The 14,726-nt window shown below is 40.0% G+C and overlaps 1 protein-coding gene across 2 annotated transcripts in view; it reads right to left on the bottom strand.

Moving 5' to 3' along the window:
- The window catches only part of TMEM192 (transmembrane protein 192), a 23,515-nt gene that overhangs the window by 3,210 nt on the left and 5,579 nt on the right, over window positions 1–14,726 (bottom strand). For both annotated transcript variants that reach the window (XM_029939212.1, XM_029939208.1), the window contains 2 exons: window positions 9,602–9,866; window positions 3,043–3,177 (listed from right to left, as the gene is read on the bottom strand). In XM_029939212.1, the coding sequence (XP_029795072.1) occupies window positions 3,043–3,177; window positions 9,602–9,866 (400 nt within the window). The remainder of the gene's footprint in view (window positions 1–3,042; window positions 3,178–9,601; window positions 9,867–14,726) is intronic.

The following is a 14,726-nucleotide window of genomic DNA, read 5'->3' as shown; positions in this document are numbered from 1 at the left end:
CCCCTAAATCTCTCCTACCAGAACCTACAGTACATTTAAGAAAGTATTATAATTTAAAACGTTAAGCCTATTCTTGATGATGTGGAGGTAAACAGTCATACTTGAATCTTTTAAAGAAACTTACTATTTGCAGAAATCCAAAGTTTATAATTGTTATCATTATAAACATTTCCCCGGGTAAGCCATCTCTTTACCTTGTAAGTCTGAATTACCAATTATCAGGTTTTCTAACAGTGGGAAGCATACTGAGATTTAAATAAATTTTAATGGTGTTTTAAAATTTTTTTTAATGTTTTTTATTTATTTTTGAGAGACAGAGAGAGACAGTGTGAGCAGGGGAGGGTCAGAGAGAGAGGGAAACTCAGAATCTGAGGTAGCTCCAGGCTCTGAGCTAGCTGTTAGCACAGAACCTGATGCAGGGCTCGAACCCATGAACCGTGAGATCATGACCTGAGCTGAAGTCGACGCTTAACCGACTGAGCCACCCAGGCACCCCTGGTGTTCTTATTCAGATAAAAATTTAAAAATTAATGTAAATGAAGATGAAATATGCCACTGAGTCTTAAAGTACAGAATAAAGCAATTTTTTAAATAAGGAAGGCAACAAATTAAAGTAAGTGGAAAAGAATCATTTAAGTTTAGGTTCCAGGTAACTGCTATATTTGTGTCCAACTGTGCAAATGAGCTCCTGTCAGGATTCTTGGGACATCTATTTCCTTTACCTCTTAAACACTCTCAGGGCTTTGTCTTTTTGTTTTTAACATTACCTGTTTTACTTATAATTAATTAAATATGCTACAGCAAGTCCTAGAGAAATACGCCCTGGACTACATTTTACAGTATTAATTTCCCCTTGTTTACATGATGACATTCCCATGATCTCTGGAGTATTATTGTTACCTCTTCGTATGTCAGAGACCATTCTACAGGTATTACAGAAAACACTTTACTACAAGAAATATTGCACCCTTGTAGTAAATAAAAGCTGTAGAGATACTGGAACATAACATGCCAATCGAATTCAATATTCAAATCTAAACGATCACCTCATTTACCGCTTTTGACAGACATGCTGTAGAATGGACCTGATGTTAGTCAACAGGGTAATTCAATATTCATTTGTCTCATGGATCATTTACTGACACAGCAAGCTATTTCTTATATACTGGAAAATAATTAACCTTACTTTAACAATAAAGTCTCATTCTTTTTTGGGAGGTTAAGTGTGTGTGATATGCATTTATATTTTTTAGAGTAAGGGATGAATGCAATCCTCTACATAATTGAGTTCCTTGTTAGCTGACAACTACAGAAAAATTTATAAAGGTCAATCAGTAATGTGACATCCTGGGGTGCCTGGGTGGCTCAGTTGGTTAAGTGACCCGCTTTGGCTCTGGTCATGGTGTCTCAGTTCGTGGGTTCGAGCCCTGCATCGGGCTCTGTGCTGACAGCTCAGAGCCTGGAGCCTGCTTCAGATTCTGTGTCTCCCTCTCTCTGCCCCTGCCTCCATTCACACTCTGTCTCTCAAAAATGAATAAATGTTAAAAAAATTTTTTTTAAAGTGACATCTTTCACATTTACAAACTAGTCACTCCATTCATATTCTGTTTTTTAAATTAAAAATTTTTAATTAAATTAAATTAAATTTTTTTTGAGAGAGAGAGAGCACTTGTGTGCACGAGTTGGGGAGAGACAGAGAGAGAAGGAGACACAGAATCCAAAGCAAGCTCCAGACTCTGAGCTGTCAGCACAGAGCCTGATGCGGGGCTGGAACCCACAGACCAGGAGATCATGACCTGAGCCGAAGTCGGTACTCAACTGAGGGAGCCACCCAGACGCCCCTCTCGATTCATATTCTAAGTACTCTTCTATAGGCCTAAGGAGATGAAGAAAAACCAGTAAAATGAAACATAAACTGAGACCCATGCGATTTTGTCCTTTATAACTAGAGAAATGATCTCTTTCAAAATGGATGGACAAGATATTTTATTGTTGAGCAGTGCCAGAAAATTAGCTACTATTACGGACAGATCTTACGGCAGGTCAATATTGTAGCAGAAATGAAATCTAAAATTTTCCAGGCTTTGAATTTTTTCTGTTAAAAGTACCCTTCCATCTATTTTTCATGTTAACACATCTAAAGCTTACTTTAATTTTACCACTGAGAGTTTTGAAAGAGGCAAAGAGACAGAGACAGACAAACAGACCAACCCTCAAACAGCTCTAAGTTTAAAAAATGGGTTCATAAATGGCTTATCCTAAAGGAAGTTTAGGCTAAAAGCAATTTCGTGTACATTATTTATTTACTTACTTTGCATTTTATTATTTTATTTTTTATTATTATTATGTTTTAGTAGGCACCCACCAAGGAGCCCAACACGGGGCTTGAACTCACAACCGTGAGATCAAGACTTAAGCTGAGATCAAGAGCTGGATGTTTAACCTACTGTGCCACCCAGGTGTCTGTCTCTGTATTTTTTTTAATTAATTTACTTATTTTGAGAGAGAGAGAGAGAGAGAGAGAGACAGAGCACACGAATGGCAGAGAGGCAAAGAGAGTGGGAGAGAGAATCTTCAGCAGGCTCCACACTGCTAGCACAGAGCCCAGTGTGGGACTCGAACCCATGAACCATGAGCTGAAGTCAAGAGCCAGATGCTTATTAACCAAATGAGCCACCCAGGTGCCCGTATTTCATTATTTTACATTTGAATGCCAGAACTACATTTCAGTTGTCTTTGAAGAAGCAAATGTTTGTGGGTATTTAAAATTCTTCTGTTTTTGTATTTTTTAATGATCAGACATTACATGAGTTGACCAAAATCTGTGGATGACACAAGCATAGCAACATGACTCACCAGTATCTTCCTGTTGGTTTGAAATTGAGAACGTTTGGACGTGGTCAGCAATGAGAGGCAGAGGTGCTAACTGGCTCTCAGCTACTAGAAACACCTTGCCGCAAAGATCAGGCCACACTTCCCATTATCAGGGATGGAAAACGCAGGTAAAGGCGTCTGTCCCAACTGTGCAGGTGCAATTCTCACCTGTGTAAGTGAGCAGACACGTCAGGGAGCAGATGAGTTCCAGGGCGAGGATGGCCAGGATGAGGTCAAGGTACAGCCTGCTGGGCTCCGGGAAGGAGTGCTGCATGCACAACACCAGGAGAAGGGCGGTGCTGCCTGAGGAAGAGAGAGACAGGCGGAGTCAGCAGGGCGCAGTGCTGGCCCCCACGGGGTCCCACTTACACTGAGCCGGGAAGGGAGCCAAAGGATAAAAGCCCCAAGTTGCTGCTCTCTGGAGGAAAAATACCCAACATGCCTAAAAGTTAATGGTAACCCATAATACTTAAGAGCTAACAAATGATTCTTTGCTTTATAAAATTATTCACAATGGCATTGCGAGGAGTCTCATGTGCATTTATTTTATTTATTAAAAAAAATTGGTTTAAAAAATTTTTGTGTGTGTTTTTTATTTTTGAGAGACAGAGAGAGACAGTGTGAGCAGGGGAAGGTCAGAGAGAGAGAGAGACATAGAATCCGAAGCAGGCTCCAGGCTCTGAGCTGTCAGCACAGAGCCCCAGGTGGGGCTCGAACCCATGAACCGTGAGATCATGGCCTGAACTGAAGCCAGACGCTCAACCGACTGAGCCACTCAGGCGCCCCTAAAAAAATTGTTTTTGATGTTTATTTATTTTTGAGAGAGACGAGTGTGAGCCAGAGAGGTGTGAGAGAGAGGGAGACACAGAATGTGAAGCAGACTCCAGGCTGTGAGCAGTCAGCACAGAGTCCGACACGGGGCTTGAACCCACGAGTGATGAGGTGGTGACCTGAGCTGAAGCCTTAATGGACTGTGCCACTGAGTCTCATGTACATTTAAAAAGGGATGCATGGATCAAGAAGATGTGGTTTATATATACAATGGAATACTACATGGCAATGAGAAAGAATGAAATCTGGCCATTTGTAGCAAAATGGATGGACCTCGAGGGTGTCATGGTAAGCAAAATAAGTCAGATGGAGAAAGACAGATACCGTATGTTTTCACTCATAGGTCTAACAGGGGAAACCTAACAGAGGACCATGGGGAGGGGAAGGGGGGAAAAAGAGTTAGGGAGAGGGAGGCAAATCATAAGAGACTCTAGAATACTGAAAACAAACTGAGGGCTGAAGGGGGAGGGGAGGAGGATGGGGGTGATGGGCATGGAGGAGGACACTTGTGGGGAAGAGCACTGGGTGTGATATGGAAACCAACTTGACAATACACTATAACTAGAAAAAAAAGAGGAAAAAAGGAATAAAAAGGGATGCAGTTTGTAGAACTCTGCATTATCCCAGTTCTTGAGAAGCCAGAGGCGTTTGAGGACCCTGGTTGCCCATTGTGGTGACAAGGCAACAACACAGAACTGCCCCGAGGCTAAGTATGTGGCAGTTATCCGCACCGCCTGAGTGGACTCAGGGACACGCTGCGGTTCCGGTTCTGTTGCTAACTGCGGACAAATGACCTGTGCTCCTCACCTTCCTCGTACGAAGAAAGGGGATGCCAGCACCTTCCTCACAGTGCTGTTGTGAGGCATAAGTGAATTAATATGTGAAAAATACGTATAATGGCAAGTATTTGATAACTATGGGCCATTCCCCCACTTGTCCCCTGGTTCAGCATACCTATTATTTGGTTTTGAGGGCCATTAACCTTATTCTGTACTTGTATTTTGAAGAATACAACACAGAAGAACAATAAAATTCTGGAGCAAAGAGCCCAGGTCTTGCCATAACATAGGGTATGACGGAGTCCGCCAGGGGACCTGCTTGGCGGAAGGGCCGTATTGCAAAGTGCAGGCAACTGTGAAAGATTCCATGAAACCAGAATTATGCTGCTGCTGCTGAATACCTACTAGGCACTGTTAGTTCACTTCCTCCTCCAACAGAGTTTCTGTGACAAATATTACTTTCCCAATTTTATAGAGGAAAAGTATCAGGATGAAGCTAATCACTATCTTGACAATATTATCAGCAATAAAAACAATAGTTACACTCATCTGATTAGCTGGGCATTCTCTATCCTCATAGATTTACCTCTTTATTCTTCATATAAGGCAAAAATACTTAAAGAAAATAGAAACAAAGTGAATACCTGCCCCAATCTCTTTGGTTTTCTGGGTCCTTCCTTATATGAGCAACATAAAAGTGATGCCATTTGTGATTACAGTAAGGGTCCAATTGCTTAGAAACAGATTAAGGTCAAAGGGTAGCAAGATTTGAAAGTGAGAGGGAAGGTAAAGATCAGACTATCCTTTGGTGGGCTTCAAAAATACTCTTTACAGACCAGTCACTTGACAAACTGAACATTATTCTTGTCATAATGCATAAAAGTTAAACATGGGTTTTTGCTTTTATCTTTGTGGTGGCAGGAGAGGTCACAGTGACATCTTCTGGCCCCAAACAAGTACTACACATCAGCAGTTCAACATACAAGCCAAGCTCTTCCTCAGGGAGCAGTAAAAATGTCGCCCCTTTCACGAGCAGTCAAAATCACCATCTCTATAATATGCTTCTTTCTTGGTCACAGCATGGCCCTGCAGCTTCCACAGGCAACATCACCAAGTGGATGAACCTGCAGCTTGCCCCTTTGAGAAAATGTACTGACAATCTCCCAACAAGAGTCCAAGGCCAGATGGCTTTAAAGGGGAATTCTACCAAGCATTTAGAGAGTTAACACCTATCCTTTTGAAGCTGTTCCAAAAAGATGTGAAAGGAAAACTTCTAAACTCATTCTATGAGGTCAGCATTCCCTTGATTTCAAACCCAGACAAAGACCCTACTAAAAAGAACCACAGACCAATTTTCCTGATGGAACATGAATGCAAAAAATTCTCAACAAGATGCTAGTAAACCAGATCCAACAATACATTAAAAGAATTATTCACCACAATCAAGTGAGATTTATTCCTGGATGCAGGGCTAGTTCAATATCCACAAATCAATGTGATACAGCACATTAATAAAAGAAAGGATAAGAATTACATTATCGTCTCAATAGATGCAGAAAAAGCATGACAGGGGCGCCTGGGTGGCTTAGTTGGTTAAGCATCTGACTTGGACTCAGGTCATGATCTCATGGTTCATGGGTTCAAGCCCCTTGTCAGGCTCTGTGCTGACAGCTCAGAACCTGGTGCCTACTTCAGATTCTGTCTCCCTTCTTCTGCCCCTCCCCTGTTTGCACTCTGTCTCTTTCTCTCTCAGAAAGAAGGAGAGAAGGAAAGAAAGAAGAAAAGAAAGAAACAAAGCAAAAGAGCATATGATAAAATACAGCATCCTTTCTTAATAAAAACTCTCAAGAAAGTAGGGACAGAAGGATCATACCTCAAGATCATAAAGACCATATATGAAAGGCCCACAGATAATATCATCCTCAATAGGGAAAAACTGAGAGCTTTCCTCCTAAGGTCAGGAACGTGACAATGATGTTCATTCTATGAACTGTTATTCAACATGACGTTGGAAGTCTTAGCCTCAGCAATCAGACAATGCAAAGAAATAAAAGGTATCCAAATTGGCAAGGAGGAAGTCAAACTTTCACTCATCATAGATGACATGATATTCTATGTGGAAAACCTAAGACTCCATCAAAAAACTACTAGAACTGATCCATGAATTAGCAAAGTTGTAGGATATAAAATCAATGTATAGAACTTGGTTGCATTTCTATACACCAATAATGAAGCAGCAGAAAGAGAAATCAAGGAGTCAATCCCATTTATAATTGCACTGAGAACCATAAAATACCTAGGAATAAATCTCACCAGAAAGGTGAAAAATCTGTACACTGAAAACTATAGAAAGCTTATGAAAGAAATTGAAGAAGACAGAAAAAAATGAAAAAAAAATTTCATGCTCCTGGATAATATTGTTAAAATGTCGTTACTACCCAAAGCAATCTACATATTCAATCCGATCCCCATCCAAATAACACCAGCATTCTTCACAGAGCTCGAACAAACAATCCTAAAATTTATATGGAACCAGAAAAGATCCAGAATAGCCAAAGCAATCCTGAAAAAGAAAACCAAAGCTGGATACATCGCAATTCTGGACTTCAAGCTGTGTTACAAAACTGTAATCAAGACAGTATGGTACTGGTGCAAAAGTAGACACTCAGATCAACGGAACAGAATAGAGAACCCAGAAATGGACCCACAAACGTATGGCCAACTAATCTTTGACAAAGCAGGAAAGAATATCCAATGGAAAAAAGACAATCTTCAGCAAATGGTGCTAGGAAAACTGGACAGTGACATGCAAAAGAACAAACCTGGACCACTTTCTTACGCCATGCACAAAAATAAACTCAAAATGGGTGAAAGCTGTAAACATAAGATAAGAAGCAATCAAAATCCTGGAGAAGAAAATAGGCAACAAACCCTTTGACCTCGGTCATAGCAAGTTTTTACTTGACATGTCTCTGGAGGCAAAAGAAACAAACAAAAAAAAATTATTGGGATCTGAACAAGATAAAAAGCTTCTTGCACAGTGAAGGAAACAATCAGGAAAACTAAAAAGCAACTGATGGGATGGGAGAAGATATTTGAAAATGACATATCAGATAAAAGTATCCAAAATCTATAAAAAACGCAGCACCCAAAAAACAAATAATCCAGTGAAAAAAATGGGCAAAAGACATGAATAGACACTTTTCCAAAGAAGATATTCACATAGCTAACAGACACATGAAAAAATGCTCAACATCACTCATTATCAGGGAACTACAAATCAAAACCACAATGAGATACCACCCCACACCTGTCAGAATGGCTAATATTAACAACTCAGGCAACAACAGATGTTGGCGAGGATGCAGAGAAAGAAGAATGCTTTTATACTACTGGGGGGCATGCAAACTGGTGCAGCCACTCTAGGAAACAGGATGGAGATTCCTCAAAAAATTAAAAATAGAACTATCCTAGGACTCAGAAATTGCACTACTAGGAATTTATCCAAAGGATACAGGAGTGCTGTTTCGAAGGGGCACATGCAACCTGATGTCTATAGCAGCGCTATTAACAATAGCCAAAGTATGGAAAGAGCCCAAATGTCGATCGACTGATGAATAGATAAAGAAGATGTGGTATATATACAATGTAGTATTACTTAGCAATCAAAAAGAATGAAATGTTGCTATTTACAACAATGTGGAACTAGAGTGTATTATGCTAGCTGAGAGACAAATATTGTATATCACTCATATGTGGATTTTAAGAAACAAAACAGATGAACACAGGGGAAGGGAAGCAAAAATAATATAAAAACAGGGAGACAAAACATAAGAGACGATTAAATACAGAGAACAGGGGCGCCTGGGTGGCTCGGTCAGTTAAGCGTCTGACTTCGGCTCAGGTCATGATCTCACAGTCTGTGGGTTCGAGCCCCATGTCAGGCTCGAACAGGAGCCTGGAGCCTGTTTCAGATTCTGTATCTCCCTCTCTCTGCCCTTCCCCTGCTCACTGTCTCTCTCTCTCTCAAAATAAAATAAAGATATAAAAAAAAATACAGAGAACAAATAGGGTTGTTGGTGGAATGTGGGGGAGGGGGTGGGCTAAATGGGCAATGGGGTTTAAGGAGGACACTTATTGGGATAAGCACTGGGATATGTAAGTGATGAATCATAAATTCTATTCCTGAAATCATTATTACACTATATGTTAACTAACGTGGATTTAAATAAAATAATGAGTAAGAATAAGAAAATATACTAATAGAGCATGGAAAAAATTAAATTCTGTAGAGCTGTTTTTCTAGGGAAAAAAGTTATTTCAAATCTGATTTCAAAATGTCTAAGCATTTATTCTAGACTCAAATTGAAAAAGAAGGCCTTTTGTGGGAGGCAAACCAAGAAACAGACTCTTAACTCTACAGAACACACTGATGGTTACAGAGGGGAACGGAGGGAGGGAGATGGGGAGATAGGTGGTGAGGGTTCAGGAGCGCACTTGTTATGAGCATCAGATGATGTGCGGAAGCGTCGAATCACTATACTGTACACCTGAAATGACTGTAACATTGTATGCTAACTATATGGGAATTAAAATTAAATTAAAAATTCAGGGCATCTGACTGGGTCAGGAAAAAAAAAAATCTACCTTGAAGGGTAGAGGGAAAATTTTTTTCCCTCCCCTATAATAACAAACACAGATGTCAAAGGAAAATTAAAGCTGTATTATTTAAAAAGATTTTTTAATGTTTATTTATTTTTGAGAGGGAGAGAGACAGAGTGCAAGAGAGAGGGAAACACAGAATCCAAACAGGCTCCAGGCTCTGAGCTGTCAGCACAGAGCCCGATGCAGGGCTCGAACCCATGGACCGTGAGACCATGCCCTGAACTAAAGTCGGACACTTAACTGACTAAGCCACCCAGGGGCCCCAAGGCTATAATATATTGTTTAAAAAGCCTCAAGACATTAAGGCGATCCCAATTTTAGTGGCCACCACACACATCATTCTCACAAAAATGAGAGAATATATTTGATTATAAGAAGTCAAATATCACGTTTTCTTTCTGCTATCATTTCTGCCGCTGAAGCGGGCCACAGGCAAGCTGAGCCAGACTTACCAGTGGAGTGTATCATCAGTGCAAGTCCTTTAAGATGCCTCGTCGATAGGTAGATCATGTTATAGCCCCGGCTTCGTACTTTGCTGTGGTGATACTGAATGTAGCGTTCAAAAAGAAAGTGCAGAATCCACAAAATGACTTTTCCAAGGATTATGACTGTCTGAACTTTCAACGGGTTTGTATAGTTTCCTGGGCACTTGTCCTCAGTTGGATTAGGGTAAGAACAAAGTAAACCTGTTAAAAACGCCAAAATGACAAACACAACCTGGCGGAAAGGAGAGCAGTAGGATTAATAGTTAGTATTTGGAATTAAGAAATCATAACCACCATCCCAGCACCTTCTCATACCTATGACTTTTGCTATCCTGGTTTTATTAAAGAATTCAAAAACATTTTTTTGCCTTTTTACAAACATTTAAAATAGGAAATTTGGAGAAAAATTTACAGAAAGTTTACACAAATAAAAATCACCCCAAATCCATCTAACAGAGATGAGTACTTAATGTTAAACAGGTTTCTGCCCACGTCTCTTTTATTGAAAAGAGTAAAGACTATTATTTCAGTGCCTCAAAGGTAACTGATAAAAAGCATCATCCAAAAAACTTTATTTCTAGGTGGGTCAGTCAGATAAGCATTCAACTCTCAGTGCTGGCAGATTAACAATGCTTGGGATTCTCCCTCTCTCTCTCTGCCCTTCCCCTGCTCACGTTTCTTTCTTAAACTAAATAAATAAACTTTAAAAAATCCTTAAAAAATAAAATATATGTGATCTGTCAAAGTGATTTGTCAAGTTGGCTATGGCAACTCAAGATGCCTATTATCATAAAGAAAATGGTTGAAAGGTCACCATTTTCCCTAAACTGTAAAATATTGTACATTGGGACCAAGTTGATCCATATACATAAAGTAACATATAGATATTTTTCTTGTTTTTTTAAAGTTTTTATTTAAATTCCAGTTAGTTAACATATAGTGTAATATGAGTAATATTAATAACTAATAATAAGTTTTAGGTGTACGATATAGTGATGCAACACTTTCCCACAACACCCAGTGCTCATCACAAGTGCATTCCTTAATCTCCATCACCTATTTCACCCATCCCTCTACCAACCTTCCCTCTGGTAACCATCAGTTTGTTCTCTATAATTAAGAGTCTCTTGGTTTGTCTGTTTCTCTTTTTTTTCCCCTTTTTTCATTTGCTTCTTAAATTCCTCATGAGTGAAATCACAGGGCATTTGTCTTTCTCTGGCTATTTCACTTAACAATACTTTCTAGTTGCAGCCATGTCATTGCAAATGACAAGATTTCATTCTTTTTATTTTTTTCTTTCAATTTCATTCTTTTTTATGGCCGAGTAATATTCCGTGTGTGTGTGTGTGTGTGTGTGTGTGTGTGTGTGTGTGCGCGCGCGCGCTAGCCACCTCTTCTTTATCCATTCATCAATTGATGGATAGTTGAGCTGTTTCCATAATTTGCCTATTGTAAACAATACTGCTATAAACATCAGGGTGCACGTATCACTTTGAATTAGTATTTTTGTATTCTTTGGATAAATATCAGTAGTGCAATTGCTGGACTGTAGGGGAGTTCTATTTCAAGTTTTTGAGGAACCTCCACACTGTTTTCTAGAGTGTCTGCACCAGTGTACATTCCCACCAACAGTGCATCCATAGCCTCACCTACACCAGTTGAATGTCTTTCCATTTCTTTGTGTCCCCTTCAGTTTCTTTCATCAGTGCTTTATCATTTCCAGAGTACAGCTCTTTCTTCGGTTAGCTTTACTCTTAGGTATCTGATGGGTTTTGGTGCAACTATAAATGGGATTGGTTCCTTAATGTCTCTTTCTGCTGCTTCATTATTGGTATACAGAAATGCAACAGATTCCTGTATGCTGATTTTGTACCTCATGACACTACTGAATTCGTGTATAGGTCCTAGCAGTTTTTTGGTGGAGTCTTTCGGGTTTTCTGCGTTTTCTTTATATAGCATCATGTTGTCTGCAGACAGTGAGTTTGACTTCTTCCTGGTTGATTTGGATGACTTTTATTCTTGCTGTTATCTGACTGCTGTGGCTAGGACTTCCAGCACTATGTTGAAAAGAAGTGGTGAGAATAGACGTCCCTGTGAATGTATCACGGACAACATTGTTCTTGACTGTAGAGGAGAAGCTCAGGTTTTTTCCCATTTAGGATAATGTTAGCTGTGGGTTTTTCAATTATGGCATTTATTATGTTGAGGTATATTCCCTCTAAACCTACTTTGTTGAGGGTTTTTATCATGAATGGATGTTGTAATTTGTCAAAACCTTTTTCTGCATTACTGAAATGATCATATAGTTCTTTTTATTTTTTTAATTAATCTGATGTATCACACTGATTAATTTGGGAATACTGAACCACCCTGGCAACCCAGGAATAAATACCACTTGATCGTGGTGAATGACTTTTTTAACGTAGTGTTGAATTCGGTTTGCCAGTATTTCTGCATCTATGTTCATCAGAGATATTGGCCTGTAGTTCTTTTTTTTGATGGAGTCTTTATCTGGTTTTGGTATCAGGGTACTGCCGGTATTTTTCTTGTTTTTTAACACAATAGTTTTAGTCCTAAAACTAGGACAATTGATCCCATTGTATCATAGGCAAGCAACTTAATATAAAGTTTTTTTTAAGTGATATGTGTGTGTTTGTGTATATGTGGGGGGGGTATATATACATAAAGAGTACGTCACACGAATTGAGGAGTATATTATAAAAAAAAGTAAGAAGAAAAACAGGCCATCAGGCAGGGATCAGGAGGCCAACTCTGCATGTGGTGGCACCAGGAAGGAAGTGCTTCAGTTGATAATCTGGGGATCTGAAGCCATGGCCGAACTATGTCACACTTACACAATCTACACAAGGAAAAAAGACACATCTATCTCCTCAGGATATTTGTTCTTTTCTTTTCTTCTTCTTTTTAAAATATTTTTAAAAGTTTTTTTTTTTAATCTTTCTTTATTTTTGAGAGAGAGAGACAGAGTGTGAGCAGGGCAGGAACAGAGAGAAAGGGAGATACAGAATCTGAAGCAGGCTCCAGGCTCTGAGCTGTCAGCACAGAGCTTGACACGGGGCTTGAACTCATGAACTGCGAGATCATGACCAGAGCTGAAGCTGGACACTTCACCGACTGAGCCACCCAGGCGCCCCATTGGTTCTTAATTCAAGTCTACACAGTGCGTGTCCCTGGAGCAGCAGCTGAACAAGTCAGTGAACCACATTCATTCCCATAAACAGAGTTTTCACATTGTAGCAAAGAATAACTATGTCCCCTAGTGCTTCAGATCTCAATACTCAAAACGGAGATTTTAATACAATAGATGCAGAGCCACCGGTAAGCCCACAACAAGATGTCACACGTGTAGGTTTTTTCCCTTGTTTGTCCATTTAGGGGTTTCTTTTTGCATGTGATGTTGGTTGTGTGAATTTAAGGAGTACAACTTGGTTTTGGGGTGTTTTTAAGTTTTTATTTTATTTTTGGGTAATCTCTATACTGAAGCTGGGGCTCAAGCCCATGACCCTGAGATCAAGAGTCACATGCTCCTCTGACTGAGTGAGCCAGGTGCACATATAACTTGTTGATTTGACACATTTATATAATGCAATATGATTACCTCCTCGGTGTTAGCTAATGCCTCTATCGCTTCACATCATTATCATTTCCTTTTTGTGGTGAGAACAATTAAGATATGTAATCTTTTGGCAACTCTGAAGTTTATAATACATACAGTATTATACGGTAGGCTGTAGTCACTGTGCTATGCATTAGATCTCCGGGACTTATTAATCTATCTGTAGCAACACTTGTGCTTTTAAAAATCCCCAGACATTTATAATTTTATAATATAAAATATGGATCAACAATGTATATGCTTATTGTTCTGCTGCAACTTGATTTCTCTGCTTAACGTTATTTCCTAAGTGTAGATAAACTGAGAAGATTCTGTCAACATATATAGATTTATCTACGTCTCTTCTAGCTTTTGTAACTGAAAAAGAAATACATGCTTGTGGAAAAAAAACTCAAATAGTACAAAAGGCAGATGGTAAACTATATCAGGTTTACTTCTGCTGAGGCCCTCAGTCCTGCACCTCAGTGGCCGCTAGTGTGTTAAAAGGGCCACGTGAATGCATCTAGAAATAATCTGTTTATACGCAGGAATACACATGCACACCGGCCGACTCAATTCTATTCTACAGTGTGCAAATGGGAACATTCTAGGCCCGCTGTTGTAAACCTGTGTTTGCAATAAAGTAATAACGGAATGTAATTGTGAAGGCTGGTTTAATTAATATACACGCATTCACCCTGTTTCTTTTTCAGAGGCCGCAGAACATTCCTTCATACGGATGGATATACAAAGTGTCCTCTGAGTGGTGGAAGTTGCAGTATCTTGATATCATAGAGATTACTATTATCAACAATATCCTGAGACATGTGCAAATACATCTACAATAAACTATTTGAAGAAGAGAGATGAGTCAAAAAGTAGGTACATTTTAAATGTCAGTGCATGTAGTCAAACTGCTCTCTAATGAGCTTCTATATACACTTAAGAACATCACCAGGGCACCTGGGTGGCTCAGTTGGTTAAACGTCTGACTTCAGTCAGGTCATGATCTCATGGTTCATGTGTGCAAGCCCCATGTCGGGCTCTGTGCTGACAGCTCAGAGCCTGGAGCCTGCTTCGGATTCTGTGTCTCCCTCTCTCTCTGCCCCTCCCAGACTCACGCTCTGTTTCTCTCCCTCTCAAAAAATGAATAAACAGAGGAGGAGCCAAGATAGCGGAGAGGAAGGGAGCTCTGTAAACTCTGTCCGCCCCATTTATCGAACCGAGAAGGATATTACTCTCATCTGCGAGAGCGGAAGGAGAAAATACGGACTCCACAAAGAATAGAACCTCAAGGATACCTCAGTGAGTGAGGGCGAACGGGGGAGATCTGAAAACAGGTCAGGCCGGGATGGGCAGGGGAGACAAGATCCCCAGCCCAACGTGGGGGAAGCGCGCGGAGCCCGAGAGACAAAGGGAAGAGACAGGGGAACCGACATCCCGGCGAAAACTAGCCGGAGCGCGGCTGTGCCAGGG

Source organism: Suricata suricatta, chromosome 1 (genome assembly GCF_006229205.1).
Source record: "Suricata suricatta isolate VVHF042 chromosome 1, meerkat_22Aug2017_6uvM2_HiC, whole genome shotgun sequence".
In the NCBI taxonomy this organism is placed as follows: domain Eukaryota; kingdom Metazoa; phylum Chordata; class Mammalia; order Carnivora; family Herpestidae; genus Suricata; species Suricata suricatta.
The sequence above is the reverse complement of the archived record's forward strand: the minus strand, read 5'-3'. Positions and strand labels throughout refer to the sequence as shown.